Raw genomic sequence first — 27,409 nt, 5'->3', positions numbered from 1 at the left:
GGATTTGTCTGGCTCAACAAATATAGTTTAAAAATAGTCCTCTAACTCGCGCACTCAGAGTCATTTAATGGTTACATAACCCAGTCCTTAGCAGTTGTTTTCCATACAAAATCGTTACTAAGTAATAGTTTAAGTAAGCATTAAATGACTCTGAGTGTGGCAGTAAGTAACATATATAAAAAGAAAACGTCAGAATATAAGTAAAGTTAAAATATTTTTTTAAGAGCTTTATAGTGTCTGGCAGAAGTTACGGAAAGTGTCTGGCAGTGCGGATATTATTTTCTAGTTAATGTTTTATAAAGCATATATAAAAATCAGCCATCAGAATTTAAGTTAATTAAGTCCTATTTTTACTTACCTTTTTCACCGGATACCTGTAAATCGGCCGTCTATCCAACTTAGCAGGTATGCAGGCGTTCAAAGTACATATAAAGGCTAGTCAGTATCACACGTTTTGCCTTTCAGAAAATAATTATGTCTGGCAGGGCTGGGCTCTTACTCTAATAGCTTTTCACTAGGCCTTAAGCTGTTATAATGTTGTTTTTTTTTTACAATTAATGGGTCAACGTTTGGCCGCTATCTCGCCTGATGGTAAGTGATGATGTGGCCTACGATGGAGCACGTCTGCCCATAAGCAACCTATTCACTCGGGCTTTGAAGACACCCAGGTTATACCCATCAGGAAAGACAGACTCCGGCAAGGAGTTCCACTTCCTAGCAGTTCGCACAAGGAAGCTTGAAGCGAAGCGCTTCGTGAGAGTGGGTGGAATTCGAGTATGAAATAAAACATTGAAGTAAATATAATTTTATTTTATTAAATGTTTATTTGCTCATGATACGCCGATGCGTATCGCATTTTTTGATAAAAAAAACTTTTTGTTGGATAATACATTCAGGATAAATAATTAAAATAATCATTTGACTAGACCAGTACTTAAAACTACTTGAATCCTTTTCCAATCATCATAGATCTTGCACAGAATCGCGGGAACTGTACCACGACGAGTAAGAAGTCTGCGGGACCCTGTAATACAAATAAAACTTTGTAGGTTTATCAAAGGCTCTTAATTATTATATAACATAAGTATTTCAGGATTTCAGAAACAATCTATATACATATAGATATAAAACGCTTCCGTTACTGAGTGACTACCTGACTGACAGACAACGCACAGCCGAAATTACTGGTCGTAGAAAGCTGAAATTTGACATGTGAATTCGTTAAGGGGTGTAGTACAAGTACGACAGTTTCAGACCCGAGAAGCGCGCAAGATTTTCAACCCGGAAATCTCATGGAACCAGGGAACTCGGTATGCATTAAAATCCTCGGATTCTCTATCTTCTAAATGTCTACTATACCCATTTGGTTGAAATTCTCATCATGGCCCTAGCTAAGGCTGGACGCGAGAGGTCACCATCGCCGACCACATGCCTGAGGGCACGGGGGTCAGCCAGGGCAGACCGCTACCGTATGTTCCACCGTGTCATCCGGGCGGTCCTCGCAGTGATGACACCAGGGTGTTTATTCCCGCCCTATCAGGAACAGAAACCTACCTAAGCTTCCAATACCGGTAAGCATCTGAGTCAGGCAGTAGGTGAGGACGCCGTAGCGTCCCTCAAGCCACTCCTCAAAGAGGAGACTTACCGCTGCAATGACAGCGAGCCCAGACAAACATAACTTCGTTACTGAATTGCTACTGCCGTAGAATATACCTTGGAAAAGACTAACTCAATAGCCCAAATTGTGCCAGAAGTCATTATTTCATGCGGCCGAAATTACTAGCGAAAGCAAATTTATAAAAATCTAAGAACCAGTGATCTGAATACTACTCACTAAATAGATTAGAGGTACTAACCGCTAACGCTCCTATACAGACTGTGAAGGGCAGGAGAAAAACGTACAACACCGCGACAAGAAGAGCTAACCAAAAAGCGACGAGTACCAGGAGTAGCAGCCAAAATAATGAACATATGAATCTGCACATTTTCTGGAAAAGAGAAAAAATTGTTTGATAGTGTTTTCTTAATCACCCAAAAAATATCTCCTGCAAGAATCGACCCCTATGTCGTTAAGGATAGGCGGTGCTGATCAGGTGATGCTGCTTGTTTGCTTAGTCAAAAGACGCCAAATTACGTTAGCTATTAGCTACGTCCATAAGTAGGTATAAAGATGCCCACAGCGACTTTGATATAAATAACTACTATTAAATACATAGTCGTAGATACATTACGATACAGGTTTTCAAATCAAGATTCTTATAATTGTCTGTTATTGTTATTTAATTCATATTTAATAACCACAGTTATAAATTATTAATTAAATATTAAAATCAGGATAATAATTGTGCCCGCACCATACTGTGTAGGTAAAGGAAATTATTTAGTTTAATTTGGTTTGGTATTAATATAATTATAAGAGGTATGTACCTACCTGCCATTAGTCATTTACTTTGAGTTGTGACACACCTGACTAAGAGTAGATTAATCTAAAAATATTTAGGTATTCCTTTGTATTCATTCAACACTTAAACCAATATCTTTATTAGTCTTTATCTTTAGATACTAGGTACCTAAGCCTAGTACCTGCCTACCTAGATATATTTAGAAATTTCATAATAGGTACAGTAAGTGATAAAGTTGCTTCGCTGGCGATGGATGACCATGGCCCTCTTACCGGCCCATGCCATTTATCAATATGCAAATTAAACGTGCGCTGATTTGTAATTGATATTCTAAGCCGATGAATGATGATGACGAAATTTTAATATCTTTTTCGATTACTGTGATAGCTATGATAATAGACCTTCTGCTAGATTATAGCTACTCTTCTAAGAAGTTTAAAATAAACTGTATCAATATAATAAATATTAGGTACCCACAATTTAAAATCAGGTTCAGGAAGGCTATTCTGTAATTGGCAATTTTATTAAACATTGACAGTGAGCTCGATCGCGGTCTGTCATGTTATTGATTGTGAGCATTATCTCGATCAATGACGAATGGGAATACCTAGTTTAAATTAGGATTGAACATTACATATTATATGAGTATCTATAAGTACATTTGTTTTCTACTATGGTTATAACGATAAGTAGAGTGCACATGCCACGATTATCAACGGAAATCCATTTTAGTCCATCTTATCTCATATGTCCAATGTTGATATAACCGACTGGCCTTTGATTAAGCGTTTAAACTTCGAATCACGAAAATTACTGTTGAATGAATGATAAATAAGTACGGTACATTGTATTGTAATTAAACTTGTCATCCATATTGTTGTGTGCGTAATAATTAATCCATTAAATCTTCATGGTCGACCTTAATTTTTACGATCTCTTATGATGTCAGGGGATGACATCAAACAAGTAAAGAGACAATAAAGCGACAACTACACACTAGATTATTTTTAGCCAACCTAGTTGCATCATTTACTAATTCAGTCGTTACGTACTGGCTGTTTTTATTCTGAGTTTACTCAGAATGTATTCTTAATATAATTATAATTATAGAGGAGTTCCTAACGATGTTTCATAACCACATAAATTACCAGTAGGTATCGTAGAGTATAAGTACCCAATACTATTTATTTGGGGTCCCGATATGAATTGATTTGACCCGAATGGGCGTACAGGTTAATTGTTAATATTTTAATGCAATTATAATGTAAGTTAGATGTGTTTTATTTGCTTAGGTACTTTGCTATTCTTATAGTTGAGTGGGTAGGTAAGTTTGTATGTCTTAACCTTGACTTAGTCTGGTTAAGATCTTGGCAATGACGTTGAGTTACTATTTACTCCTACTTCTAGTTAATATTCTGAGTGTTATCCCTACGGAATACAGAAATGTAATCCATGATTTTCCCTATATTATTTGCAAGTCTGTATATAAACGCCATCTAGACCAAACACGATTAACTGCACCATGTAAAGACGTTAAGACTATTCGAGAACTAAAATTTCCACATCGGTCAGATAAACCGTGACGTGAATTCCAAAACAGACGTCTGCTTTCCTTTCGCTTGTTATGTACGCGGTGTTATCTTACTATCTGATATGTAGGTATAGGTAAGTACATTGTAAAATAGTCTTTTGGTAGTAAGCGAAATCTTTAGAAATAATTTCTTTTAAAGATTTCAAGTATATCAAGATAAGTACCTACTTAAGAACGTAATCGTAATACACCTTTAATTACTGAGGTCAATGATCCGATACCATAATAAAGAAATTTAGTCTAAAGAATTAAAAAAATAAACACATCGGGCGAGTACCCGATACACACGAAAAGATGTTTATCGTAATATAAATAGTGTCCAGGTGAAAGTTATCCACTAAGTTGAATACACCCACATGCCACGGGACAGGGTCAATGAAACCATAAAAATTGGTCGTCTATTTCCATTCCAGTTTCCAAAATATTTATATTCATAGTCTTACATTTGATGTTTGGAAGACCGTGATCTTGTGAGTTTATCAACAAATATACAGATAGATAGTAGGCAAAGGCATGTATCTATCTACCTAGTTGCATTATTCGAGTCACTTTAATTAACACTTATTAGGTCATTTCAAATCAAGTAATTTGGTACCTACGTAGTTAATTTTTAACGCAATTTGTAACATCATTAACTAGAATTATTAAGAGGGTAGTTCATAGATGTTGAAGAAGAAGGATGAACCGTTGAAGACACAATTGCCCCTACATAACACTAATATTGCACACACAGCTCTGTCAAAACAATATTACGAACAAGTACATTCACGCGCCATTGATAACTCAGTCGTTTGCTAACCGACTGGGGTAGTTCAGTAGTTGTAAACTTGTAAAGAAGCAATGTATTTAATGCAAATATAGTACAGTCTGATAATGTAGGAAAACAAAAATAAAGTAGCTAATAAAAGTCAAATAGGTAAATATTTTCGGATTGTTGTCTTTTGTGATTTTTTAAGAAAAAAATAAATAAAATAAAAATAAATGTACTCACCTGTAGTAACTGATGACCTGTTTTTTTTTTTGTATTGGCATCTTTTTTGCACTTTTTTTTTTGATCGCAGCTGATAAAAGACTAAACTCGCGGTGACGGTTATTTTTTAAATTCTTGAGAGGAATGCTCAAGGCCGCGGCATCGCCCACACATCCCCTTGTTCCTTCGCATTTCTCCTGTTTTTAATATTTTTATGTGGCAGGTAACAACAGTTATCGGATTATTTCTATAATTGGAATATTTTTATCTACTTATCCATATCTTACCTTATTACCTATTTACTTACATAGATTAGGTATATTCAGAATTATATTAGATATGCCTATTGGTAATGAGACGCCTCTGCATGGCATGGTAAACAATCAACATTGATTGTCACGTAGGTACCGACCTTTAGTACCTACCTACCTTTATGTAAATTGCGAACCACCTTGTAAATGAGTTATCATAGGTGTGTAACAATAATGGTTGTGTAGATATCTATAAATTTAAAAACAAATATTTTCTGTATGATATCATCAAAATAGGTAAAATTTTATCATGTTTTAATGTAAACGGCCTTGTTATGAATGTTCTAATAGCACTAACAATGCTAATATAACGGCTTGAGGCGGGAAGCAGAATATTTTTAAATAGAATATGTACACAAAACTTACCGGTTCGTAGCTACGGTAGAGCGCACAACACGATTTAAATGAAACACGATTCTGGCGACTAGTCTCGTCACTTTCCACTTGTGAACTGACGATGTGAAACTAATACACGTAGGACTACATTGAGTAACACTTCGCGCGTACCCTTATCTGGATGACGGAATGTTGATTTTACTATGTGCCTTGCTTCACGATGACCCTGTTGTTTACTTGTTTTAGTCGTAGTAAAATACAGTAACAATTTGAAATGTGGAAAATCCGTTTCCGACGCTCAGTAGCCAAATAAAAGGGTCATAAACTCTACATTATCTTTGCTGTATCGTGGCTATCGTGGGTTGGGTTGGGTTGGATGTGTTTACAAACACAAACATATGCGGAAAAATTTACCTAATGCAATTTTTCAGTAGATATCTTACTAAGATTTTTAATTAGGTAAGTAAGTATTGTATGTAATATTTTCATAGAATAAAAATAATGTAAACGTAAATTATGTGTTTATCTAGGTACATTGCTAGTTTTATTGTACTAGACTTTAATGTGATAGATAAAATGTATGATAACCGAAATCGAGGTCTAGGAAAAGGATTATCCACGGTTACTAAGGGGACTTTGGTAAATTCCAATGACCAAGAATATGACGTTACAAATTTGTAGTTATATTGGTCATCTATAATATAAAAATAAGTCGGATTTTCCTTCCTGACGCTATAACTCCAGAACGCACGAACCGATTTCCATGGTTTTGCATTCGTTGGAAAGGTCTCGGGCTCCGTGAGGTTTATAGCAATAAAAAATTCAAGAGAAAAGCGGGAAAACATGAATTCATTGGAGGCGAAACGGAGTTCACCGGGTTTGCTAGTCTATTATATAAAAATAAGTCGGGTTTTCCTTCCTGACGCTATAACTCCAGATCGCACGAACCGATTTCCACGGTTTTGCATTCGATGGAAAGGTAACGGGTTCCGTGATGTTTATAGCAAAGAAAATAAAAAAAAAAAACAAGAAAAGAGCAGGTGGCGAAACGAAGTTCGCTGGGTTTGCTAGTAACTTATATTTCTGCCTATAGGTACTACGTAGGGAATCTACCTACTACACGAAGTAATTAGACATAACAATGACTTTGTTGCACTGATTCATTGTTCAACACAAATGTAGGTTAACACAACGCTACTTGTGTACCTAAACATACTAGTGTCACATGAGATTTAACTGTTTGCATAGGATCTACTTCCACACAATACTATCTGGGGAAATTAAATTGTCTTGACGAGACAGTGTTGCTGCTCAGCTGTGTGGTGGTGGTGCTGACAGCAGAATAGACTACCTACATGTTACCGGGTGGTGGTAGCTCATTCTTTCCCCAGTTTTTCCATGAGCTGTCTAACTGAAAAGGTGCACGTTTGATAAAGGCCTACAGCAATATCTATGTGATTTTTAACTCGTCTGCCAATTTGAAAATTATGCCAAACCCTTATGCCCATAACCCATAAACAGGAGTCAGGAGGTCCCAGGTCCAATTGTGGACTGTTACTGGATGGTGGTGATATTGACGCAGTGTTCTTAATGGGAAGGAACAAGGAGCCGCAGAAGTCAGATTCCTTTACCTTAAAACCTTCCTACAGTCTAACCCCTTTATTTTTGGATTTCGAATGGATACAGTAGTTTAGCTTTCTCGATTAAATACTACCTAGGTACATACCTATTTAGGTAATAAAGGACAAATATATCGACGGTTAAAAGGAAATAGGTTACCTATAAGCGACAAAAAATGTAATGTTTATACCCTATTTCCTTTTGACCGTCGATATGTAATGTTTCCTAAATAATTTAAAACAAGGAAGTTTTATAATTGTTGTTAATAGCTTCTAGGTACTTCTATTATCCTTAAATTTTATCATTGATGTTTCTTGTAATATTTATATTAAGTAAGTATGGAACGATTAGATTACAAAAAAATACAAACACTTTTCTAAAAATTTTAATGACTCATGACTTTATGACGGAAATGTGTGAGTAGGTAGGCGGCAATTTATTCTATTATATTCTATGTAGTATAATGTTCGTACGAACATAAGTACTCGTAATTCTTGAAGATATGAAGCGGAAGAAAGTGCTTAGTATGATTAGAATATTGTCCAATGTCTAAGTAGGTAAATCATAAACTACACTGTACGCTTACTCTGCTTACTGCACGTATTCGGAGACAAATAGGCGTAAGTAACTATCTAGTTGTTGTTATCATTATTGAGTCATATGCAGCTAATATTCATTACAATAAGTTTATTGCTATGACTTATATTCAATAAAATGTTGTAAGACGGGCAAGAAGGCTAATCTAATATTGCTTTAAGTAGATATTATATAGATACGACAAATCTGCAACTGACTGCAACTGCCTATCTTAATGTTTACGAAATTCTAACATTACCCTACCTATAGGTCTAGATGGCAAATCAAAATTGTTATTTTACCAACAACTGGCAAGTATTTACATGTCTGCTACTTAGCATTTCTACGAAGCACCTATTGCGAATTACTTAGGTAAGTAGTACCTACACATAGATACTAGGTACATTCTTAATTACTTAATAGACATTTATCGTTCGAGCTAAGATAACAAAATCCAAATTTCAGAACTCAGATAAAACACTGTATACGTATCAGATACCTGGCCAATTAATAAATCTATTTATCAATCCTGAGAAAATAATGCTTCATAATATTTCTCATCAATTTCCTTTTATTTTGTGAGTTATTAAGTAATCAGATAACAGTAGCTGTAAATTGTACAGGTTTCCTTATCTACTTGTCTACCTACTTAAATCTTAATGTTCATATTGTATGAGTTTATAAATAGCATAACGATTCGCATGATCGCATGCGTTCCTATGAGTGGCCCACCTGATCAACAACGCTGTAATTGGGTTAATTCGATTTTTATAGTAGATTGGTTAGGTAGAATTGAGGGAAAAGAATTTCTATTGGCGACGGCAACCCACCCGACGTCAGTAGAAATCCTTAGAATTAACAGCAGGCAGCCATACAAAAAGTACCATTGAAAATTTGTTTCTATTTTAATACAAGACTAAAACTAGGTAAACTATGACGGAAATCTACTTACTATACTTATGAACCTACTTCTAAACACATTATAATGATACGTTAGTCATTAGATAAAAATGAAGTTATCCAAACACATTCTGATAATAATAGGTAGGTGTGGGTGAATAAGTAAACAGAAGAATTTTAACTTTGGCATTGAATGCTGTATTAGTGAAATGCAACACTAAAAATCGCATTGTGTAAAAATATACATAATAGTTTTTTATAAGAATTTTCAGAGGCAGTAAATAGACATGCTAAAAGATTTTTGCTAAAAGACTTTGTTTCAGGGTCATGATCACCTGTCAATTTCTGTGACAAGATTTTGTCAAATAAGCATTGTCATTAGTCATTTCATCATAATATTACTTGTCATTGTCAAATTTGTTTTATTTACAAAATTCATTGAAGTAGACAGTTTTTATTTTATTAATTTTAGAATTCCTAAATAGTTTAGGACCATAAATTGTACAATTCAATTTGATTGCATACGTTATTCATCAGGGTTTATTAAAAATTAAGGTAAGATTCTTCAGATTGTATTAGAATGTTAATGACTTGAATAATATTATAAGTTAATTTCTCCTAATTTTGCATCATCATTATTTTTTCAATCATTAATAATTGAATAATAAGCATACAATGTTTGGTAATACATAAAAATGTTTGCCTTTTATACACATACTCACTGACCAAAAACTTAAAAAAACCTTGATCAGTTTTTGCATGACACATTTAAGTGATAATTTAAAGAGCCACTTAAAAAATGAAATAAATATTAGTGCTCAATTTACTGAAACACATTAGTATTTCTTATTATGGCTTAATAGTCTCTATTTCACTTTTTATTAGACAAAACAAATTTGGTTTTTATGGTTAAGAAAAAACTTAACCCAAGTTGTTTGTTGCTCTTTATATTTTTAGAGAATTGAAGATGGCTGGATATTTTGAAGAAATGGGCTGGGCAGAGCTGCAGGAAGGACAAACACCAAACCATTTATTAGACATGGCCAGATTCCTCATAGATTTTGGATTTTATGACGAAGATATAATTGGAGAGTGGCCAAGGTAAGAATAAATATTAAACAATTAATTACAGAGACAAGAAGATTTATCATAGCAAGATGAGATGTTTCCCAGACACTGATTCTAATTTAATTAGTACAAAATTGATTTCAATTTTCTCTTTCACAAAGATTAATATCTTTTAAAATTACAACAGAAATAACTAATCAGATTATAAAAGTAATATTTGGAACTCTTTATATAGTAACTATCGTGAGAGACACTAAATTAACTATAAATAATGGTTTTCACATAAGTATGCTAAGAGCACTCTGGTCATGAGGAAGAGTCCCTCTATGACTCAAAACTAGCAGAGCTTTTCTCAATATATTTACATGAACAAACCCTTAGTTTTAGTTAATTTGGAACCTCTTAGTAGTTAAAAGTAAAGATGATATGTTATAATAAAATTGTGAAGATAATACATAACTATGGTTTTTTTCTAGGCTTCCTCCACCTGCTTCAAAAGAAGCGGTAGCAAATATACCAGAGGTTACTATAGAGAGCAGTGATAAGAACTGTCCAATTTGTTTGAAAAACTTCAATGTTGGAGAGAAGGCAAAGGAGATGCCTTGCCATCATCAGTTCCATGCTAAATGCATTTTGACATGGCTTGAGAAGGTAATTAATAATCCTATTATTTATTTCTTTATTTGTTGATGTTTTAAAAGTACCTATTTATGGTTTAATTGGAATAAATTATTTGACTTTGACTTATCATGGGATTTAAGTCTTTGACTGCCAATAGAAAACTGTTGAAGGCAAATCCTTCACTAACATCGGTCACCGGTGACCACCACAGTGTTCAATGTGTTAAATTGGTAAACTGTAGTGATGCAGGGTTTTACGATTTGTAATCCTTTTTGTTTGTGGTTTCGTTATTTTTGGTAAATAGTAAAATACTAACTCATTTTACAAAAAACTTGCGTGTTTATCAATTTTTCCCCTATTTGGTGACAATCTATCTAAATTTTTTTGTATGTATGTATGAATGTTTTGTGTAATGTAAAAATGTTATCGCAATTACATAAATTCTTTCTAGGTTCTTGTCGAAAAATGGTTTTTAATTTTATCTTTTATCAATTTCAGACTAATTCATGTCCATTCTGCAGACATGAGTTACCAACTGATGACGAGGCGTATGAAGCTTACAAGAAAGAGAAGAAACGGAAAGAACAGAGAAAGGAAGACATAGAAACACTCCATAATTCAATGTTTAGTTAATTTTATTTCTTAATTCAATAATTAATTATTTGCTTAAACTTATTTAGTTTTATTTGTAGATATTTTATTGTGGTGGTGTTATAAATAATATGTTAAATCGGTAATTTTCATTTTCATTCACATGTCGCTATTTAAATACTTTATATTGAACATTCCAGAGCAAGTCGAACTGAACTGAATTGTATTTCTTTACTAAGCTGTATTGAAAAATCAGTCTTATTGCTTGTATAATAAAGACAAAGTTCAAAGGATTGATATTGATTTGTATTTGCAGTTTAGTTGATAATAATTTTATTATGTTATATTGTGAAAGTAAGTCTGTTATTGGATTATGTAATGCATTATGTAAGAATTGTTTATTTTCAAATTAAAATATAGTAACTAAACATTTTATTGAGTTAATATTTATCAATGAATTATATAATTATGAATTACTGTATAGCATGTTTATTTTTTTTATTGTCAGCTGAGCCAAGCTACACAAATAATTTCAAAATGAAATAATTAATAAATCTAAGACTAATTTACTATTACATAATACATAAAAAAAAACTATGTAGAGCCATTTTTTTTATATTGCTTACAACCGTCTATATGAACCAACCTTAATCTAAATTCTCTAGATCGACATCTGTTTTATGATAGAAAAATAGAACAAACTATAATATTACACGAATTTTTTACTTACGTAAATACTTCGATACCTTCTTGTATAACAAACAAACAACAACTAAACAGTTCAACAAACCTTTACTGCAAAGTTCCAAACCTACTTGATTTATTTTTCTAAAAATAATGAAATATCTGAGTTGTCATTTCGGACATGTCAAAATAAATTATTTAGATTTGTAACAAATAAGTAAAATTACCCAAAAAAGACAAAAATACATAAAATTACAGAAATGAGTAAACCGAAAAGGTATTTATATGAATTATTAAATTCTATGCCTTAGATTGGAATTCTCAGGGGAAAAGGAAGCGTGGTCGACTTCGTCAAACCTGGCGTTGCACAGTGTTGGCAAAAACGGACATCGGGATGAATTGGAGCGAGGTGAAGCGGGAAGCTCAAGACCGGTCGCGATGGAGGCCTTCTATAGACGCCTTCTGCCTCTAGGGGACATAGAACATTAACTCAAGTCATTCAATTCTAAGGCTGGTTTTAAAAATGTTTCGTTTACTTGCAGGATATGCAAATGTCCAGCAAAAGTTCAAAAGTGTTGTAAATATTCAAAAGCGACATCAGACCCAAAAGATGTCGTCGATATTATTCAGGCACTTCATTACCAAGACTACCTTGAGCGTAAGTTGCCAATTATTTATATACATAGGTACATAAGCTTACAGTTACGGTTGTATGCTATGTAAGTAGGTAGGTAGTTACTCACAGAAGCTCCACCTTTCTTGATAAGCAATCCTATAGTACCTATAATCCTAGTATAACATACCTAAGTACTTACCTAATTTTCTAGTTTACATAAAATAAGGTAGGTATGTAGTTTCACATCTGTAAATACATAATGTTAAATAATAAATATCTAACAATATAATAACCCTTTTCAGATCTTAAGAAGCGGAAAGTATCAAAGCCACCAAAATTTAAAACTAAGCAGTTTAAACCGCCGCATTTTAAGGACACTTGCGTGCCGATGAAGCCTTCTATGCACACAAGGTTGATATTCCTTTGCAACATCATTTTAAAATAATTTTACGTTACCTAAGTTTTTCTGTGATTTGAATCTTGATTGATATTGATACTGCCTTCTATCAATTAGTAGCTTATGCTTACTTGGTACGATAGGTATAGGGAAAAATGAAAACAAATCTAGGTATGTACCTAGGCAGTGGTACATTGGGACCTAGGCAGACTCTAAAGTCTACAGTAGTAACATCTGTGCAGGTAGTAGATAACTTTAAAAAAGTTCGTTTGTGTACTGTGCAGGATGTGAATGTGGATTAATAGGGATTTCCATTTACATAAAATTACCATATAACTTATGGAAAATAACACTACTACCTAATTGATAGTAGTATATTGACTGATTAATATAATTTATGTTTCAGGCTTAGATATATCGGTCATTGCCCTCTGGAACCGCCTCGTATCGATGAAAAAGCCAGGTAAGTTTGTACATCGATTTTTTTCTTTCCATCACTTAGTTAATCAGTAGTACCTAGTTACCTATATTCTTAAAGGACAATCCAGGCACCTAAGTAAGTGCCTAGTGTGTGGTGTTGCTCGTATATCATAGCAAAATGTTAAGAACAGCTAAAAGATGAAATAAAGTTCAACGAGACACATACTACCTAGTCTATTTAGGTACTATGGTGTATGCTTTTTTTAAAATACGTTATTGTAGTATAGTACATATCACATTTCAGCTTCATGTTATTTATTTTTTTCTTTTGTGAACCTGATTGATAAAGAGTAACCTATGGAGTTTCTTACTCGTTCTTCAACATAGGAATCTACACTTTGGAACGAGCAAATAGCTTCACTAGAGGACTGACCGACAGACATTTTGCTTTTTTATATTATAATATTAATTAATTTACTTTGACGTTCAAAAGTGCCTTCCCGGTCTATTTGAAATAAATAATTTTGATTTTGAATTTATTACTCTTTACTTTTAACAGGCGAACTTATTCGAGATACGACTTCGCATCATCCGATGAAGATGAAATAGAAGAAGTTTGTGGAATTATGCGTGGAGGTCGGCGAAGGAAGTGCGAGAAGTACAGGAAACGGGTTCGGTACTTCGATCTGATGCCGGGCGACATATACTTGCCCACGCCTGCACCTGTTGTCAAGCACACAGCATCGGATAAATCGATCTTGAGTGTAAGTTTGTCTTACCTTAGTTTAAGAGATAAAAGGACTTAACAATATATTATATAAGTTTAATGGAAGAATTAAAGTCATTGGTCTAGTGGTTCGAGTCTTCGAAAATACTTAATATGATAACAGGATTTTTAGTATTTAAACATCTAAAAATTCTTTCTCATAGCGTTGGAATTGAAACACTCAAATTAATGTATCTTTACTTATTTTTAGGTACTTAGCCCGAAAACGAGTGGGGATGTGATTCAAGCTGAAAGAGCTGCCGTGAAACCAGCGGAATGGAGACCGCCTTTGCCACCAAAATCTGGACATGAGTAAGATCATAAGAGATCTGTTACTTAATACTTTCAAATTCTAGATTAGTGTGTAGTTGCGCTTAGTTGTTGCGCATAGTTGCGCAACATTGCGCGTTGGCTGCGCAACCTACTGTGTAATGTGTCATATGTTCAACTTTTTCTTTTATTTGTTTTAATGATTATTTATAAATTTTGTGTTTTTTTTTCATTGCAAAACTTTACCTTTGCTTTCGTTTCCTGGCGAGCTAGCTTGTTTGGTGTTCAAACAAAAATGCTTTATTTATCTCTTTTTGATGATTTATTTTAACTTGATATTTATTAAGATCCTCAAACATTTGTCTGAATTTGATCAACTACTTAATTAGTTTGTTTTTATTTTTGCAGGTTGTTCAAGCCGCATAGCGGGATAGTTCTCAACAGGGACCACCAATTTGTGCCAGATGTTGTACATATACCGGGCTCTTCGAAAGAAACTAAGTATGTTTATTTTCTTTACTTTTTAGCTTCACTATTAGTCACTCTGAATGAATGAAAAACTTTAAATATAATAAAACTCTCTGATATAATGAAACACTTTGAACGAAAAACTTTAAATATGTATAATGTAAAGACAATAATTAATAAGTATGTGTAATGCATTTGCATACCACCCAGCTTGACTTTGCCCTAGAATCGCTAAGTCACTCTCTTGTGTAATAGATAGTCGCTTCGCCTATAATAGTCCAACGGGTTTACAATAATATTCACGCTAGGCATTAGCAGGGCTGAAGATGTTCAAAATGTTCAGATTTATTCCAGAAAGCTGCTACCCGGTTTCTTGTTAAATGTGGTGGCAATTGCATTTTACTCTACTGTCTACTGTAAAATTTGGACTACCTCATTAATTGGACAAACTGGACGTCACATTTCATTGTTTGTCCATGTAGTGGGATAAGAATATACATTGCATTTTTTTTTCGTTACAGACCAAAGAAACCGAAACCTTGCTACAAGGGAGGGTGAGTTTTGTTCTCTTTATGATTAACTAAGCAGAAACAAATATATAAAACCTATAAACATAGGTATCTACAAACTAGACGTGAAACAAAGTTTATAATATTATTTTATGTAAATAAGAAATTATTGAAATGCAATGCAACATCGCGGTTTTTATACCCGAAGGGGTAGGCTGAAGTGCACATTACGGCACGTAATGTACCATTTGTGTTATAAGTCCCATGTGAGCGTATTGCCATTTACTGGACAATGCCAGACTCTGTGCTACTACTGAGAAAAAAATCGAAAAACCGAAAAAAGCCATGTAACATTTGCACGACCCGGGAATTAAACCCGAGACCTTTTGCCCGTCAATCAATCTAATAACAAATTATGATAATTATATTTCCAGTGTCTGTAAAAAGAAAGGGTGCTCCAAAAAGAAATGTCGGTATGTACTTTCTTTGGTGTTATTGCAATAATGGATTTTCATACCATATATTAATTAAAATGACGATTTTTGCAGAAGATACATTAACGCTTTAAAGAAAAAGAGACAACTGGCTATGAGAAAGAGAGGGTAAGAGCTTTCATTTTGTATTAAGTTCACATTTTAAATTTTAATTAAATAATCATAAGATAATACAAGTATATGTTTAGTATTTTAAAGATAGTCATGTCTTGCTAAACTAATGATTCAAGATCACAATATAATTGGTACCTACCAGTCTAATAGTACCGCAGATACGAGCTTTTTTTGTTGACAGGGGAAACCTGCAAAAGGCCTTTAGCTTTTGGGGAAAAACTAGGGAGTGTGGGATTTTTACCTCAATAAAACCTCCCGGTGGCCACCATCTACACCTAAAGAAGGCACCCGGATTCTCTTCGTAGACCAACCCCTGAGTCCCCATGGTGCAACGCCTATTATGTAGATACGAGGCTACTGCAACTTATTTGCATCACAATTAAGTTCATATACCATAAAAAAATGTCTTTTTTTTTCTATTATGTATTAATTTACAATACAAGTAAAATATATTACCATATGATGTTTCAGCTACCCAGACACAAGTTACGCCACTCTTGGCGTTACCGACGGTAAGCCAAGGGCTAGGGGCACACAGAAGTTTACCTCGAGAGAAGATGACGATGAAGCTTGTGGTTTGGATGAAATACCTAGACCGGAGCATGTAAGTCTAAACAAACATAATTAAATCGGTTAAAAGATATTAAATTAATATTATAGGTTAGGGGCGTTCAAGTATTACGTAACGCAAAGATGAATTAAAAGATGAAATAAAAACAAATTTGATGGAAAGGGGGTCTCGTAAAACGTTACGATGCGTTACTAGGGCGGGGGTGTTTCTTCTAACACGTTACGTAACATAAAAAATATTATAAAAAAAAGATAAATGGGAGAATGAAGGCATGCAAATCATACGAATTTCTTTCGTTATAAGCACCACCTATTGAATGTAAAAACGAAACATCATTTTTATTCTTTCTGTTTGTCATTCCACTGATTCTATTCCTATGGTTTATTATAGAATAATGTTTACAATTGAATAGAAAATCCTATTATATCTAATATCTATCTATGTACTGTTCTTTTCCAGGTGCACATTCCAATGAATTTAAAAAGAGGAACGTTACAAACTCACTCTCTGACAGTAATCCCGTGTACAAAGGAGAGAAGGCCCGACATACACTACGGTATACTGACGGGCTCCTTCAATATGTACGATAATAAGTATGGTAAGTTGAACTAGAACATATTCTTACCTAATTGACTAAAAAAATCACGGTGTACTCACGTATATTAAGTCTTTGACTGCCAATGGAAAACTGTTGAAGGCAAATCCTCCGCTAACGTCGGTCACCGGTGACCACCACGTTCAATGTGTTAATAGAGAAAAGCTCTACTAGTTTCGAGTCACAGAGGGACTCTTCATCATGAACAGCGTGCGCAGACACGGTGACGTCGCGCAGCCTACTAGTACCTAAACTAGTAGAGCTTTTCTCCGTTAATATACGTGAGTAAACCGGGATTTTTTAGTTAATTTAGTATGTCACACGATAGTTGTTATAAAAGAAGATATTTTTCTTTTATATTATATTAATAAATATAGAAGATATTCTTCTTGTAAATTTATTTTATAGAAGATATTAAAAAACATAATACCAAGTGCTCTAGCTTTAATCTATTCCTAGTTATTATTTATTATCTTTCATTGTAAGCAAGCGTATCTTTTGGAACGCAAGTTAATAACTAAAGACAAAAAGGACATTATAAACCTTAGATACTATTAATAAGGTTCATTTTTCATAGCACCTACATCACATATGTATTACGTGTTAAATACAGGTCAGAGATCAAGAGGTAGACAAGCGTTGACGATGAGCGTAATGGCTTATTGCTTAGCATTCCATTACCACCCGAAGCAGTGGACGATGAAGCTGATCGACAACTTGGTGGACGCTGGTGATGTATGGTATGTAATGTTTTCCCTTCCCAATCCTCGATGCCCCAACAACTCTTACATTCTTAGCAACCAAAAAGCCGGCAACGCACTCGTAACGCCTCTGGTGTTCTCAAGTGTCCATGAGCGGCGGCGATTGCTTACCATTAGGCGATCCGTCTGTTCGTTTAGCGAGATATTTCATAAAAAAAAAAACAATATTATAAGTTAATGGTTAAATTAAATTTGGTAATTTGCATAGAGATAAGTCCCAATTTCTAGTTCCACCGAAAATGTAAATTGAACCGTAATCTACTACAAATAAGGTTAATTTTCACTTTCCAGGTACATGCAATGCCTAGATAAAGTCCACGATCATTCTGCGGTGCAAGGTATCTGCGAGGTGTTGCACTTTGGCAAGAAACAAATATTAGTACTGAATGGTAAAAGGATGCAAGTTCTACTCTGTGAACCAGACATCGTTGGGTACACCATGTCTTTGGATCCCACTGTATATAACCTGTGCAGGGGACTGAAGGCTTTCTTCAAAGAGAACAGAGCAGGAGTTTTGTTAACCAGGTTAGAGAGCACTGGTATTAGTAAATTGAACGATAATTGTTGTTGAATTAAAATCTTTGCAACACCCTATTTTATTCAAGCTTCCCATATAGTAGAGTCGTAGTAACAGCTAATTCGCACTGTTGTAGACTTCTATATCAAGCTTTTAGTAGGAGGTTTACTTTAGATCTAAAATCTCAGTACCACATTTTAATGCTCAACACAACATTATAATATACTATCAGGCTAGGTTCATTTAAAATCTAAGCAGCAAATCCGGCGAACGTTTCACTACTAATGATTTGGTTCGCGCGTTCTGGAGTTATAGCGTCAGGAAGGAAAACCCGACTTATTTTTATTTAAAATCTAATCAATTGTTTCTTTATTTCAAACAGGGTCCTAAAACTAGTGATATGGAAAGACAGAGTGTGCTACTACATATTCGACCCAGCCGGTAGAGATTCCAGAGCTTATTCCAACTTCGCAAACGGCCAAGCTGCTCTCATGAACGTCAAAGACGTCGTTTCAGTCGCTGAAGTTCTCCTCGCACGCAGTATACTTGAAGATCAAAAATTCGTTCTCGCTCCTGTGAAAGTACTAAAAATGGCAGACGAAAAAAGCGAAGAAGATTTTGAATCTGATAAAGAACTCACTCAAGCTGAAAAGGCCATGATGGGATACAGAATTTTAAACGAGAACTGTGCTATAGTCAACGCTAATATGCACTTAGGAGATCGATGCTTCGAGGAAGCTAAATTCAGACAGGCTTTACCCATTTCCATCGTCGCGATGACGTACGCAAAAATATCACCACCAAACACATGGTTTTCAAAGACGTTGGATAAAATATTACGACTGGGCAACAAGCTCTATATCGATTGCACGCATCCGAAAGTAATGATCGATATAACCATTGATAATATACCAAACGAGATTGTTATTGGTCCTTATGCATGTGAGATCATAATATACAGAGAAAGGGTTAAAGGACAGCTCTATACAACGAAGGAATGCCTGCTTAATATTAAAACAGGGCTTGAAGAATTCTTCAGTCACGAGTATAACTGTGGTATATTGGAGTTTAATAATTATACATTGGCGGTGTGGAGACAAAAGGATATGTTTTATTTGTTTGATGCTTATCCGCGAACCACTGATGGGCTTAGAGTGATGAAGGGTGGAAAGGCGTGTTGTTTAATGCTCTTGAATCCAGAAACAATGGCGGACGCATTTATTAAAAACTGGGATTATCTTCCAGCTACGACGCAGTTTTATATTCACGCTTTTAAAGTTCTAAAGTTAAAGAAGATAGAGCCAAAGGTATTTTTTTGGTTGCATTCCCTAGCGTTGTTATTGTTAAAATCAAAATCATTTATTTTAATTAGCCCAGGAAGGCACTTTTGAACGTCTAGCAAATATTTTAAAGTATTAGCCTGTCTGTCAGTCCTCTAGTGAAGCTATTTACTGGTTCCGAAGTGTAGATTCCAAAAGAAATGTTTGATTTCATATCAATGATTATTTAGTGTTGGTGATAAACAAAAGTTTACTTTCAGATGCAAATAGTTTGTACGCTAAGCGACGAAGAGCTGCCTGGATCGAAGAAAAAAGGTAAAAGTGTACCTTGTATGGGCATGAGCAATGCCCACGGCGACAGCAGGGAGATCTATCATGACGTCATGCCTGTTGAGGTTGTTTTGGACAGGACAGACAAACCTCCTGGAGTAAGTTGAATACTAGTTTGTAATAACTCAATTATTGGAATAATCTATCATACACACACATATAAGACTATATCTGTTCGTTAGCCTCGCTAAAACTCGAGAACGGCTGGACCAATTTGACAAATCTTGGTCTTGAAATATTTGTGGAAGTTCAGGGATATTTTTGGTTTAACGAACTATGGAATTACCTACTAGTGCATAGAAGCGGGGCTGCCTTTAATATTTTTTATTAATTTATAGGCGAATCTAGTGGATGAAGAACAAATGGGCGACATAATATCTTTAGTGGACAGTGTGCAAGAGGATTACATTCCGCCGATACCAATGAGATACAAGAACCGTATAGACGACCCACTCGAACCTAAAGTCGGTGAGTGTTACATGAAGAATAAGCATTTGTAGGTAACTAAAAAGGTTATCATGTGCCGTAAGACATTAGAAAGAGAGGGATGACACACATATAAAGTCAATCTACCAAAATGAACAGACGACCTGATCAAGGTTGCAGGGAGTCGCTGGTTGCAGCCTGCAGGTCGCTTCCAACCGGCCAATCTGGAAGTGAATAATGGAGGCTTATTTCGGCAATGGAAGACTTTAAACGTGAAATAAATCCTATTTTTAATATTGACGTACCTTAAAATTGAGGCAGGAACTTAGAATAAATATAAAACCGGGGTTCCAGGGCTAGCTCACATTCATCGCAGAATTGAATGTAGGTACCTTTACCATTTACCGTGAGTTTGAAGCAATAGTATCTTACTATATCAGTACCTCATGGTAGAGGTACTGATGAGGTAGATGTAAAAATGTAGAAGAAATTCTGAAATATATTTTTCACTAGCGACACGCCCCAGCTTCGCACGGGTGATCTATTATGCATGTATTATACATACAAACCTTCCTCTTGGATCACTCTATCTATTAAAAAAAACCCGCATCAAAATCAGTTGCGTACTTTTAAAGATGTAAGCATACAAAGGGACATAGGGACACAGAAAGCGACTTTGATTTATACTATGTAGTGAAGTAACAAAATGTTCTTTTCAGTAAACTTGGACTCGCCGACGGTGTCGGTGACGCAGGTGGTCCCGCCGTGGCCCAAGCCCCGCGACAAGACCAACGAACCCATTGAACCTGACCCCAGTCCAATACCGACTCCTCCACCCACGCCCCCGCCGTTGCCGGTAACATTTCTTTATTACTCATTCTTACTTTACTTTATTATGCTAGGTACTTTTTACTTTATACAATAGGGTTGATGTAACAATTTTTTATTTAAATGTCCGTCTTGTAGTTTATTTTAAAATATTAGACACGTATTTTTTATTTTCTCTCGAAAACAAATACTATCGAAGATAATATGTCGCCTTGAAATATCGCGTGACGTTACTTCTAGGTACATTTTATACGTAGAAATGATGTCTTTGCTCCTAAACTTTGATTCTTTTTATCTAAGTAAAGTTATTACCTTATATGACAAAATAAACTAATACGTGTCTAATATTTTTTCATTACCTAACTGACGGATAAATAGGTTTTTAATTTTCATACCCCGTCATCATCCCTATTCAGTCTATGTTAAAATGCCTCACTATTACTAGTTGTTATGCATTATAGTAGCTTATCTAGTTTATACCATTTTAAAATATGATTTCATTTTCAGCCGCCGGAAGGTGGAGAAGAAGCGGTAAGAATAATTTTATAATTAAATGTATTTTTAGAATAAGAATTTTTTAAGTTTTGTGAATCGTTTTAGGGTCTTAACTACAGTATCACACAGCATACGCATAAGCAAGCTGAAATAGATTTTCAAGGAACTCCGTTTCGCCACCAATGGTTTTCCATGTTTTTCTTCTTTTCTCTTAATTTTTTTTCCTGAATTTTCTTTGCGAAGCCCGAGACCTTTCCAACGAATGCAAAACCGAGGAAATCGATTCGTGCGTACGGGAGTTATAGCGTCAGGAAGGAAAATCCGACTTATTTTTGAATAATAGATTAAATATGTCTGATTGAATTGATCAGGAGGAAGAAGCGGCAGAAGAGGAAGAAGACGAGGAGACGCGGAAGCTGAAAGAAGAAGAAGCAAAGAGGAAAGCTGAGGAAGAGGAGGCGGCGCGGAAAGCAGCGGAGCTCCCGCCGCCACTGCCGCCGCCGCCGCCCTCGCCGCAACCCGAGCCTGAAGTACCGGTACTTAGCGCACATTCGTCATATATACTTATACTTACTAATATTATAAAGCTGAAGAGTTTGTTTGTTTGTTTGTTTGAACGCGCTAATCTCAGGAACTACTGGTCCGAATTGAATAATTATTTTTGTATTCGATTGTGCATTTATCGAGGAAGGCTATAGGCTATCCACTCTAACGTCCATGGATAGCACGGTATCCAAAAAAAAGGAGCGTCATACGTCCATGGATACTATAGTATCCAAAGTGACGAGTTCTGTTTAACTCCCTCTAGTTTAAAATACGGTCTTGTTTGGTGAGTTTTGACTGATTATCTATGCAGCTGAATAAATTGTTCGACGAAAAAATAAGACATGGCGTTGTAATATGCTTTGACAAACAAAATATAATTTTTTAAAGTTAGTTGACTCGTTTTTGAAGTGTTTTTGTGAGTTCCAACAATTATGTCGTAAATACTACAGTTTTGTTTAATTCATCTTGCAAGTGTTATACATCAAAATAAACTAGAAGATTTGTGCTTTACGATGATGTATAAATATCACAGTTTTAGCTGATAAATCTAGTCTAATTTTAACTTCAAACGATTGTTGTTTCGAAAAAAATGGCCGGTCTGGTGTTGGCCACTTTTAGTTTTGTTTATACATATTTTACATACTTTGCATTACAATAGTATATAAAATATCGAAATACATTTCGTAATAAGCAAAATAATACATTTTTCAAAGAGAAATATACTAAATTCATTGAAGATTCCATAATAATGTCAATGTGTTCCTCAGGTTTTTTGATGTGTAAAATTACGAGTAGTGTTTTCTTTCGATTTAATTACAATACTTAGAGTTAACCGAATATAATCATATATACATCAAAAGAAAGGGTAATGAGTCTAGTTTGTTGTAAAAATATTTTATTGATAAAATATGCAATAGTTGTGCCGTATATTCTAAAAAGGTAGAAATAATTCTGTTTTTTTTCTGTGTTTCATGTTTAACCCGTTTTATTGTACTTTAAAGATTAACTAAAGATTTAAAAAAATCGTTAAGATTGATCAGTATTCTTCAATCTTTTTTTTGGTATTCTTTTCTTTATTCTAGGCATTACGGTTCAGTAGCTATATAGGTTTTTTGTTACGACGAACTTGCGAGTCGCGCGCGGTTCGGATGCCGTGCGCGGCTGGACGTTAGAGAGATAAACGGTCGCGCGGGCCGGACGTTAGAGTGGCTATAAAACATCACGCTATGACCAATAGGAGCCGAGCAGAGCGGGTGAAACCGCGCGGAAGTAGCTAGTATTATCTATATGTACTATACTTATATACTTACTAATATTATAAAGCTGAAGAGTTTGTTTGTTTGTTTGAACGCGCTAATCTCAGGAACTACTGGTCCGATTTGAATAATTATTTTTGTGTTGGATTGTGCATTTATCGAGGAAGGCTATAGGCTATATATAAAACATCACGCTATGACCAATAGGAGCCGAGTAGAGCGGGTGAAACCGCGCGGAAGTAGCTAGTCATCAATATTTTGATTGTGTGCAGTGGAAACTATCGTTTTCTTTTTCTTCTCCTCTAATAACATCTTTCTGATTTATTTCGTTGCGGGGTCCAAGACGGTCATTCATGTCCCTGAGGCGCGCCGGACTTCAGTGTTCCGGTGTTTTCATGGTAGTATCTACTGTAGATCCTGGCTTACAGGAGTTGCTGCAGAAACTTGTTTTGACAATGACGTTGTTAGAGCCTTCGAAGATTGTTCTGAGAGCTCCTCTAGTCACATTGAGAATATTTCGTATTTATTCACTAGGTTAGCACTTGACTAAGTTTATGGTTATTTTACTTCTGTTTGTCCTTTCTAGCTGGCGCCAATGCAGATAGCAGAGGAAGAAGTTCAAACTCTGCCCGCAGTCAATGTAGACCGTCGAGTCCTTCTCACGGAGGACGCTCAGTATCGTTTCAAACTACGAAAACTTCGCAAGAAAATGACACCTCCCCTTATGGAGGATCAATTAGATCTCACTCCAGAAGACGAGCTCAAAAAACCGAGCAACTTCAAAGACTTACCTGATACTTCACAAATCATTAGAGGATCTAGCGCCGTCTCAGAGTCGGGTGAATTAGAAACTATTGATAGGCTACCGTTTGGAGCAATCATGGCGATAGTAACATCTTACAAATACTCCATCAATACATGGACGCCTGGTATTGTGAACTTCGTAGTAGATACAGCTTTGAGGCTTTATGAAAACAAACAGCAGAAGTTTCAACTTGCACCTGTCCATATTATACCTAAAATAGCACTTGGGCATCAGGTCTGTGTTTATACTACTTCACAACTAAAGTTTGTTAGATGATGATTGGGTATATTTATGACAGATCTTTTTTTCAGGCGTATCATGCTAATGTTGATGTTGTTGGAGAAGGCGCTAGCTGGCAGATGGAAGATGTGTTGGCTCGGAAGTTCTTCCCAAAATATGACAGGGGCATGATCACAACGGCCTCTTACAGTTGTGCATTTTTCAAAAGAAATGGTCTGTATTATCTCTTCGATGGCAGTCCTTGTAACGCGATGGGTCTGAGGAACGAATCCGGCGGTGACGGAAAAGCATGTTTTTTGAGATTCCGCACCCTTCATGACCTCGTAAGCAGGTAGATACTATTGCTAATATTGAGTTATTTATTGTCATTTAAATTGCTTGGGTGACTTAATAATCGCAGTCAATGATTGCCAAGTCAGAACTAAGTAGTCAGTCAGTTATTTAGGTGTTTACATTACATGCTGTTGGCAGTCTTATTTACCCACCTTATCCTATTTACAGAATAAATTACAACAAGGATGGAGGATCAGATGACCAACAATTTATCCTCAGTAGAATACTAGTTAGAAGACTCCTTAAAGAGGCTCGCACTACATTACCTGAAGATCACGACTTTTCCACTGGTAGACCGACGTCGAAGAAATCTAAACAAACGGTTTTAGCTTCTGAGATGGATACCGAAAGCCGACGACTAGACGTAAAAGAAATGAAGAGCCAAACAGCGGTCGGGTATCAATTGGTGGACGGCGTCTATCGAATAGAAGGAACTACGTCACTGAATCAAAGAAAACCAAGTCCAGATGTGAAGTCTTGTCATTTCGTTAGCCTCATCGCAATGCTAATGGCCGCTATGCACCCGATCAGAACCTGGGACCATGTCATGGTTGATGTTTGTATAGAAAAAGGTTTGGAAATATACGAAAAAGCTAACAACTTGAATATTTGCGAAAAAAGGGTAATTAAAAACGTAATATTGGATGGTAAATTCATAAATATCAACATTAAGAAAATTATAGTTGTCAATGAGAATCCAGAAAAAAGATTAGAGCAATATTTAAAAGCCGTATTGAAAAGACTACGTTACGTTATTATAAGATATCCTCAATTTAGTTTAGTAATATGCCAAACGGAAGGATATTATCATCTCTTTGACCCCTACCCGCCGCCAGGTGAAGACTTCAAAGAAACAGATACGCGGGGAGACGTGAAACCTTCTAGAAAAGGAAATGAAGTAGCGTCTTGGACATTATATCGTTCTATGGAAGCACTTATTAGGCGAATAAGGAAAGTACTACCAGGAAAACAAGCCGATGATCCTGAATTTTATACATTCGAATTGACTTCAGTGAAAACAGCTCCACGACACTCCGCTTTGAATTATAGACTAAGTCCTCTCTTCAGGCCCGATGAGAATCCTAATATGCCGTATCTGAAACGAAGAAAGGTGCGTCCCTTAGTGGACGAGAAAATGTACTGGTTAAATATCGAAGCGATACCGTGGACTCGAATGAGTGCTGTAAATGACTTAGGCTTTGACAGAAAAATACCAAAAACTATGTGGAAGGATTGGGATATCGAATTTCCGGGCGATCTGTATTCATTGTGGGGGACAATACATCCACTGGATAAACGGTTTGAGGAACCACATCGCGGTAAGCAGTATCTGGCAACTAGTGTCGTGGCTGTTGGCATGACCCAGGCCTGTGACATTAGCGCTTGGACGAGTGGATTCCTCGACGGAATTGTTTGCGGCGGTCACAGTTACCATAAAAAGTGCGCTGCTAAAATTGGCTCTTCTCCTAATCACGAAATTACTTTATCGGATTTAGATAGCAAATTTGAAGAAATGTATCCGTTTGTATTTTCAGTTAAATTTGAGAAAATTATCTTTGGCTTTGTTTACAACATATATCCTGATCGTTTTAATTTGAGTAAGGCGTTGTCATATTTCTTTGAGAAGAATTCACTTGGGATACTAACTAGTCCAAGTAAAAACTTGGCATTTGGAAGGATTAAATCGTCGTACTTTATGTTTGATTGTCAAAGTTATGGCGCGCCGATTTTCTGTCCTGGTCAAGGGTCGGCTTACATGTTGAAATGTGAGAGCCTCAATAGACTTATTTACTGCATGACGTTAACATTGAACATCCGAAGACATGGACAACAATTTCATTTATACAATGTTTCTGTACAAGTTTCTGAAAAATCTAAATAAAGTTCTATCATTAATTTCTTAAGATTTATTTATTTTTAATAAATAGTCTGCATACATAGCATGTCTTTATTGATTAATTAGATAGTTATTAACTTTTTTATATTATTTATTTTTATTGTAGGGAACTTACATTACCTTTTTAAGGGGGGAAATCATTTAATGACTTCTCTCGCTTTGGGCGAGCGAGAGAGAGAATGCCAGACTCTTACTGACTAAGAACCACCTCGTTTCTACTCCTGCTTTTCAAGTCGGAACCTCGGTAAACCCGCTGGGTAGTCCGCAGCTCTGGAGGGTACATTACCTAATATTTAATATACTTTTATTTACGGGTTTGATAACCAGAACAGGATTTAAATATTTCAATACTTGATGGTACATCGGTAATTGCTATCAGTTTTTCATAAGGAGTATTAAAATCATTAATTTCGAAGCCATAGGTATTATGTGAAGCTTACTTAGGATTACTGCATCGAGAACACTACCTTGTCCTAACAAACTCCATTTGGAATGAGAATAAGATATTGCGGTGTCATCGTGTATGCTTATGACTGCAGTGCGAGCGGTTGCTACACAATCGCAGGTTCGTTTACCACGTAGAACGATTCGTGTGCTCCTGGCCTGGATCTACAAATAGTTGTTCCAAATTTGGTTGTGTATGAAACCCTATTGCGGGCGATGTTTTGTATAGTGTGATAAATATAACTTTCAGTCGGATTTAGGTAACCAAAGTTTACTATAATATTCCCATTTCCCAGGCCTTATAAATTAATGAGTAGGTAGGTAGGTATGTTCCTAATATGGCTTCCGCTCTGTTGCTGTT

General features: G+C 35.5%; 2 protein-coding genes and 1 long non-coding RNA gene across 3 annotated transcripts; 2 read left to right on the top strand and 1 right to left on the bottom strand.

Annotated features, from left to right (window-relative positions):
* Positions 1 to 795: 795 nt before the first annotated feature.
* LOC126912843 (uncharacterized) lies at positions 796 to 11,810 on the bottom strand. Its single transcript, XR_007707487.1, has 3 exons — positions 11,717 to 11,810; positions 1,857 to 1,988; positions 796 to 1,024 (listed from the first exon to the last, which is right to left on the bottom strand). It is a non-coding gene; the product is annotated as an uncharacterized LOC126912843 (long non-coding RNA).
* Positions 9,086 to 11,467, top strand: LOC118269620 (E3 ubiquitin-protein ligase RNF181). Its single transcript, XM_035584807.2, has 4 exons — positions 9,086 to 9,261; positions 9,666 to 9,807; positions 10,251 to 10,425; positions 10,894 to 11,467. The coding sequence occupies exons 2-4, from the start codon at positions 9,674 to 9,676 to the stop codon at positions 11,026 to 11,028; spliced, it is 444 nt and encodes a 147-aa protein (XP_035440700.1). The 5' UTR covers positions 9,086 to 9,261; positions 9,666 to 9,673; the 3' UTR covers positions 11,029 to 11,467.
* Positions 11,810 to 26,606, top strand: LOC118269619 (uncharacterized). Its single transcript, XM_035584805.2, has 23 exons — positions 11,810 to 11,947; positions 12,213 to 12,328; positions 12,589 to 12,697; positions 13,090 to 13,146; positions 13,663 to 13,867; positions 14,081 to 14,181; positions 14,548 to 14,640; positions 15,129 to 15,161; positions 15,551 to 15,589; positions 15,665 to 15,718; positions 16,196 to 16,328; positions 16,755 to 16,893; positions 17,504 to 17,630; positions 17,943 to 18,176; positions 18,551 to 19,475; positions 19,709 to 19,876; positions 20,117 to 20,246; positions 20,924 to 21,060; positions 21,540 to 21,563; positions 21,899 to 22,063; positions 23,916 to 24,368; positions 24,446 to 24,705; positions 24,876 to 26,606. Exons 1-23 carry the CDS (start codon positions 11,931 to 11,933, stop codon positions 26,587 to 26,589), a joined length of 5,433 nt encoding a protein of 1,810 aa, XP_035440698.2. The 5' UTR covers positions 11,810 to 11,930; the 3' UTR covers positions 26,590 to 26,606.
* Positions 26,607 to 27,409: the final 803 nt, after the last annotated feature.

This window comes from Spodoptera frugiperda, chromosome 30 (assembly GCF_023101765.2).
Source record: "Spodoptera frugiperda isolate SF20-4 chromosome 30, AGI-APGP_CSIRO_Sfru_2.0, whole genome shotgun sequence".
NCBI classification, from domain to species: domain Eukaryota; kingdom Metazoa; phylum Arthropoda; class Insecta; order Lepidoptera; family Noctuidae; genus Spodoptera; species Spodoptera frugiperda.
This window is presented reverse-complemented; position numbering and strand designations above follow the sequence as displayed.